General features: G+C 43.6%; 1 protein-coding gene across 1 annotated transcript in view; it reads left to right on the top strand.

Annotated features, from left to right (window-relative positions):
- The first annotated feature begins 852 nt into the window (after positions 1–852).
- MTMR8 (myotubularin related protein 8) overlaps positions 853–7,620 on the top strand; it is a 29,729-nt gene continuing 22,961 nt past the window's right edge. Inside the window, exons 1-2 of the mRNA XM_009881091.1 lie at positions 853–905; positions 6,034–6,133. Coding sequence (XP_009879393.1) covers positions 853–905; positions 6,034–6,133 — 153 coding nt within the window. The remainder of the gene's footprint in view (positions 906–6,033; positions 6,134–7,620) is intronic.

Raw genomic sequence — 7,620 nt, 5'->3', positions numbered from 1 at the left:
AGTTGGCTTTTAGAGGGTCCTTGAAGTACTTTATTAGACGACCACATATTATTTTTCCAGTTCACTGTAGAGAAACATTCATGCTTCATCTACCCACATGAACACATAGGTTTAATAGATGTTCAGTCGGCACTAGGCAGGACTTTGTCATTGGACAGTATTGCCCAACAGGCTCATCAAGAGATGAATGGGGTGCACCATTCTTCACCGCTTCTTCCATTGCTCTGCGGTTAAAGCAATCTTGTGAGACCTAAGGTAAAGAGCTGACTTTGAAGAGACTCTATTCCCTGCACCAGCCCCCAAATTAAGATTGCTTTCTTTAACACCACCACCACCAAGACAGCCCTGAATACAGCACACTACAGAGCTATGTGCTTGGCCTTAAGGGTCCCTGTGGGTGTGGGGTGCACAAGGATAGACCCAGCCAATCCATTCACATGGGGCTGGGACTACTGGAACACAACTGGCCAGGCCACATGAAACCAGTGCGGTGGTAACTGGTATGGATGGATGAATGGGAGGATTCCTCTAGGGCTGGACTACCCTTCATGGGCTGGTACTGGTGTTTGCAAATTCTCAGGCAGAACTAGGCTAAGGACAGCAGAGAGCGGAGAGAGGACTGAAGTCATTGTCATGCTTAGTGCTGGAGAAACTGCTCTTGCTAAGATCATTATTTCTCTCCCTACCCCTTCACCATTCTCCAATATTTTTCCAGCTTATTTCTGGAAGCCATTTTGACCCCGTCAGCAGTGAACAGAGATGGCATGGAAGTTCTGGGATGATACTCCTTGGAAATGTAACCTAACAAAGCAGACTGCAACTTAGAGCCAGTGCACACCGCAACAGGCAAACATGGGTTATGGGCAACTGACTTCGGAAAGATCGGGGAGCCCCACTGGAAGAAGGTATGAGTTGGTTGTCCTTAGGGACAGAAGGAAAAACATATATATTCAGTTTGCCTTCCCTTGAAGTTTGCCATTGTCCCTATACATAAAACCACCAAAGATTTCACCAGACTATATTACATTTTGAATGTGTAAGTACAAAGTCATCTTGCTGTCATTTGCTATCACCCCATGAGTTTAAGCACTCCACACACCGCTGCTGACAAATAACCTGCAATTGTTCATCTTTGTTCCCTAGGGTGCTTTCCCCGACAATGGGATGACTCAACTCAGTAATGTTGACTAGATGAGCACATGATTTCACAATAAAATAATCAGTCACTTTTTTAAAAAGGGCAAATTTATGCAGCCACTTGGAAGAAAAAAGCAAAGTGCAGCCTAAAATTCTTTTTATTTACAGTGGGAAATGAAGCATGAGTAAGATGATTAAAACTGTAATTAAACAAGAGAGTCAAATCTACAGATACGCACAACATACAGAAGGAGGCTCAAGGAGAGACAGCACAGAAGAACCTTAAAGTATTTTTTTCCACTGCAAGCCCTAGGGACATCCCTCCTTAATTTGATCTCTAACAAGAAACTATCTCCAAAAGCCCCTCTGTTTACCCTTGAATAAAAGCTGGACCTCAGGAAAAGGTCTAGCTAATTTTCTCACTAAAAAGATACTGCCTACATAGTACTTGCGTAGATACTGAAATTTGAGCTTCATTACAAATGGGAAAAAACAATTTTCTAAGTATGGCAGGGGAAAACCCCAGAGGAGATTCTGTCTGCAGCCGAGTAAAGCTTGAGTTTGGCTCCAGTCCTGAATTACATCCCTTTCTGTCATTTGCCAAAAACCATCTCAGTTCTCCAGATGCTGCCGACATCCTAATAGCACACTGCATTTAAGTACCATTCCTGCCCTCCTTCCCTGTATTATACAGTTCCTGGCATGTTTTCAATAGCTTTCCTAAACCCACATCCGAATTCACTCTGATAGGTTTCAATAGCTTGCTGAGAGGCAGATAATCCGCCCTTTGTCACTATGGATTGAGTCCTGTCTCAAAAAAAGAACAACTCCATTTCATCAAAGAAAAATAGTTAGGAATAAATTTGCCACCGCTAAAAAGCTTGACTGGGTCAGAGCTTTGTGTGCTGGAACAAAGAGTGTAAGACCCTGAAACATGTTAGTATTGCAAAGAATATTCAGTCTCTCTGCCATACGTATTTTAATGCACTACAGCACTTGTATTTTGTTAGATCATGTCTTACATTGGAGGAAGAGTACCCATCAGATCCTTATAGTCCTTACCCGTCAGATCCTTATATGTCCTCCTGCTCTGCTTTGGATCTAATTCAGGATGATCTCTTTTTTTTTTCTATTGTATAAGAGGTCTCAGTGCCCCTACCTGTTTCCAGATGTAGCAAGACTGACAGCCAAATTCAGCCCTCGGCTAACCCAGCGCAATGCCAAGGGGAAGACAGCCATTCCCAGCTCTGTCATTGATTCATTCATGCAGAGCTTTAATCCAACTGGGAGCCCAGTGTGCAATGGAAGCTGTTCAAAAAAAAGTTCCAGGAAACAACTTGCCCACTTGACAGCAGGGCGAGGGAGAATATCTCTGTGTCCTTAGGGAAGCCCAGGATCTGTGATGTTTGAAGACTGAGGGACTTTATTCTTCACAAACAGAGATATACACTTACTGCAAAACATTATCTACAGAGATTTGTTTGAAACTGTAAACACATCTGCTTTGGCCTTGCACAGACTTCTCTCACGGTCCCATTCCATGAATGTTCATGCAAGTGAGTTCTCAGTAACCCATCTCTTTGCAAAAATAAGATTTGTATCTGTTTTCTCAAGTTCAGGCAGCAAGTAAATTTTCTATGACCGTGCCTTGTGATGTTCAGGGAGAGTGTTTCTATTCAGGGGGTAGAAACAATGCCACTCAATGATAACAGCATTAAAAACCAAGAAGTGCAGCTCAAATTGCAAGGCAATAAGCAAGAAGAATCTTGTAGAATAATTCTGAAAAAAAAAACAAAACCACAACCCACAAACGAATGCATCTGACAAACATCACAACCTGCTCCTAGCTATTCCCTAGAAAAGAGAAGAAACTTCACTGTATGAACTATTTGTTATGAAAGTATTCAGTTCAGTTCCAGGAACAGCAAACCAGATGAAGCTATGTGTTCATCAGTTACCTTCCTAAACTCTGCTGGAAGTGGACCTAAGTGTCAGGCGATTTCATCAGAGTTGTTATGATGACATTTTGTTTTCTTTCCATTAAAAACATCTAGCCACAGCAACTGCAAAGGAAAAAAATACAACCCTACAACACTCTACTGAATATTTCCTTACCTCACATCTCCTCAGTGATTTTCCATCTCTGCAAGTGATGCTTTAATTAAGTAAAAACCTTCTGACTCTAAGCAGGTTGGAGGTGCTGTCCCACAGCCCCATCACAGCACGGCTAGCAGATTATTCATCTAAAGCACAGCAACACCACTGGGGAGTCTAAAAATACCAGGGACACCTGAGTTGCTCCATTTGATTGTACTGAATTTCGGGGAGGAGAGGGATGGTCCCTGCATGCAGATTGTTTGGTGCCTGTTTGTAGTCACAACCTCTTCTGCAGTGTAAAAACCTTTTGAAGGGGAGATCAGGGGCCAGACTGGATTTTTTAATTACTTTAGCAGTATCATCTCAGAAGCAGCACGTTGTGCTGGTCCTGCGACTCCTTTGGTAGTACAAGGGATGAACTAGCTGTGTTTTGTCAAGCACATCTCTTGATGGCCAATGACGTGGAAGGCATAACTGCAGTACGGCATCAGCAACCAGGTGTTCAGAACCACTGCGCTTGACCCAGAGGCACGGCACTAAGAAGATCATCGCTGTCCAGGGGATGTCAGGAGAAGAAGGTGTAAGAAATGGTACAGATATTTTCCATGAAGTATTTTCCAAACCTTCAGAGGAAACTCATTAGCTGCATAGTATTGGGTCTCTTAGCAGCAGCTGTAATTATAATGATTCTGCAACTCGTCACATTAGGACCCTGACACCACCTCATGATATCTAAACTCACTTTAAAAAAATTTCCACTGAAAGGCCCTTTAGAATAAGGAGAGTTCCAAGGGTTAAAGTAAAGTTTGCCGGAGCCCATACCCGGTTCTGCGTTCATGCTTCTCAGCAGCCTCATATTCCCTGAATTAAGCTACTTTTAAATTTTTCTTCTCTGGGAAGATACTTCAGAATCTATTTGTGACAGTCAAAATTCTAAAATATGGGCAAAATATGCGCTCCCTAAGGCTATTTCTTGAGACAGCTATTTCTTGAGTATCATTAAAGTGAGGAAAACAAACTCTGAAGGCCAAATTCATGCTTGGTCTCATTCAACTGACCCTAGCATCAGTGCACCAGCTTGGCCGTGCACATACATTATGCTGTCTGCTGACAAAATAACAGAATCCAGCATCTGGGCAGGACTGCACGCATACTGACTGGAACTGGTTATTGAATTGCATCTAAACCCACCACCTCCATGTATCTTTGGCACCAGTCTTTTTTATAACACTTGTAAACGAGGCTCCCTTTTCAACAGCCCCTTTGGCATTCGTATCCCAGGAGCTTAGTGGTGTGGGTGTCTAGTAATGCCCCTTCCCATCCTTCAATCAGTAAAAATGGCACAATAAATTGCTTTTTTCTCAAATGTTTCCCAGACAAAATGTCTTTTTTCATCTGCATTACACAAGATTTCACTGGGGTTTTTTTGATAGCAATTTATCGTGGTAGACTTTAGCTGCCTGCTAAACACTTCCTAAATGGTGAGTGACTAATAAAACTGCGATTACAGGAATCGCTTGGTGTGGGACACACCATATCTACAATTTAGCTTACCTTTCCCTGCAAACTGAAGATCTTCAAACTGGTCCTCTAGATTGCAAAACAATTTTAGAAAGCCTTCAGTAACCTCACCAATTCGATGTCTGGGGGTAGCACCACTGAAAGCAAGTCTGACGGTGGCCTCCCTATGAATGGCAGAATCAACGTCCATGTGAGGAACTCTGAGCAAGATCAAAAGAATTACAGGTTCCTGTACTACAGGGGGATTTCTGTAATAAATGTGACTTAAAATGACAGGAAAAAATCTGTAGTGTGAAGATGCTGTGAGCTGTACTTAGGTTCAGTCAAGGCTGTGACATTGTCTTGGTGGCTTTGCACAAGACACTCGCTGCTCTGTGTCAGTTTTCTTCATCCATCAAATGCGGTTTTAACACACTGAGTGCCCCTCGTGATCCAGTGGAGGACATTCAAAAGCCTCTATCCAAAAAAAAAAATTCACCGAAGCCACTCTTCTAATGGGTGCAGGGCTGATCTCTTTGGATGTGACTCCAGAGTCCACCAGTGCCAGACGCAATGTACTAATGTTTGGTGGGGCTCTGCCTGGATCAGGACACAGCTGAAGCACCTCGGCAGCAAACAGCGCTGCTGTGAGCTGTATGGATGTATTTACAACCAACATCATAAAGGAGAGGCCTTCAAGAATGCATTTTGCTCAGCTGGGATGCTGCAGCCCTTCAAGGGAATGTGCTGCCTTACAGCGATGTGTCCTTTTTGTTCCACTTCAACACAACGGCTCCATCGGAAGCAGGAGTTACTGATGACTCCACCGCATCTTTTAAAAGTACTTCCCTGGTACCTGGAAAATCCAGCTGTTTCTTTCCCTGTTCTGCCTCCAGTTTACCACAGCAGCCATGTTATTTCTTACTATGGAGCGAATGCTCTGGTGGAGCTAATGCAGTGGAGTTTGATTTTTTTAAAAGCATTCCAGCTGGTTACAGCTCCAATTAATTGCAGGAAACGCAGTTCAACCGTTCATAGCAAAGAGTCTGATTTTCTCAGTATCACCTTTGAAAACAAGAAAGCAGAGCTACACAGAACAAAAGCAGCTGGAGGACAGGTGAAACAGCCTCTTTTAAAATCCTATTCATCATCGATCTGGGTGGTTGTAAGATCCTTTTTTATGATTTCACTCTGCTCCCCAAATACACTCTAAATTTATTTGCTAAGCTCAACTCTGCGGCCTGATTCTCTGTTAGCTGCTTTCTGTTGATGGTAACTTCCTTTGCTTCACCTCCTCAGGCTCAGGAAACGCAGATTTCTGGTAGAAGATGTAGACACAGACCTGAAGGGTCCAATAAGGTACATCGAACCTGCTGCTGCATCAGATGAGAGAGAGCGGGTTCTGTTTTAGACAGCATCTCCCCTCTTTACAGCGTACCTATGATAAAGGGGAGTTAGAATTGCCTTTTCTTTCAAATTTCTCACAAATTAAGCTGAATCAATATGTTTCTCCACTGTGAGCATTTGCCAGCCTCAGCAGCCCAGCTCTGCTTTGTACTTCGACCATGGCTCCATCCACCACTTGAGAAACACTCCCTGGAAGAAGTCGGCACCCTTTAGTCCTGTGGATTCCTGCTCAAAACTGATCTCTGTGGCATAATAATGAGTTTGGGAGTAAGCTGTGAGGGTGACAGTGTCTGGCTCTGAGAAATGTATCTATTACTCCATGTCTTCTACTCCTCATCCCAACATGCTTATTTCTTCCCTCATTTTTTATTTCTTGCCTTCTGTGTATGAAGTTTCCTTTGGGAAGAGGAGGAAGAAGTGTTGCTATTACACATGTACGTTGTGTAGCGCCATAGGGTCCCCTTCAGTGATCCCCACCCAGTTTATTATTTACGTTGTCAATTATCATCATCCTTCTGCAAACCCCAGGAGAAGCTACCAGGAAAGAAAGAAAAAAACAAAAGACTTTGTATTGATGCACAGCACAAATCCGCATCCCTAACTAACGAGCGCTGCCCACACTAATTGTGGTGGAGAAGCCTGCGGGCGGGTGCTGCTCAGCAGCCGGCAATTTCACCAGCTGTGTGTCTCCTCTTATCTTGAAGTGAAGCAGCACGGTTTGATAGCAGTGGTAGAAATTAATAGAGTTGCTTACTTCTCAGAGCATCCTTGAACAGCCTTAAGGATGGGATCCGTGCAGCCTGCCATGGCAAGGGGTCTGCCTGACCCCCTGCAGCTTGCCTTTGCCATCAGCTGAAGGGATATCTCTGCCAGCCCCTCTCTCCTTCTTTGTTATCTCTAATAAATAGTATTTTAATCAATGCCTCAGAGTCCAAGCGCCTTTCTTGCAGGGATCTGTAACAAACACTTGCACCAGCACGTTACAGTAATATCGCACATTATCTAACAATTAAAAACCTTTCAATGCTCAGGCTTGATACAAGGTCATCCTCCTGAAGTAAATTTCTGAGCAAATTAAGGGTTTGCATTGCGGCAAACACCTGGGGAAGCTCAGCTGCCCCTGGGTTTTATGAGACATTGTGAATATTCATTGCAGAAGCAGCAGCAGGTGAATAGTAATTACAGCAGCCCTTCAGGAGCCAGCTCGGGTATCCATGAGACAGCTTTGAAATTAAAATATACACAAAACCAGATAAAAATGGTATTATTAGTTCTGTTAAGTGCCTGCACTAACATCCTCAAATGTGTCCCCAACCCCCTTTCCCAAGGGGAGGAACGCTGTTAGCCTGCCACCCGTTGAGGGCAACGCTGATAGCCTTACTTAATGAGGAAAAAAAGTGGATTTTTTTTCCTGAAATATCTCCCCAAGAGTGTTGTGTACACCCGCACCCAGAAGGGAGCAGGTCTGGAGACATGGGA

This window comes from Charadrius vociferus, unplaced genomic scaffold, assembly GCF_000708025.1.
Source record: "Charadrius vociferus isolate BGI_N301 unplaced genomic scaffold, ASM70802v2 scaffold1823, whole genome shotgun sequence".
NCBI classification, from domain to species: domain Eukaryota; kingdom Metazoa; phylum Chordata; class Aves; order Charadriiformes; family Charadriidae; genus Charadrius; species Charadrius vociferus.
Note: the sequence above shows the minus strand (reverse complement) of the source record. Positions and strands in the feature narration are given on the sequence as shown.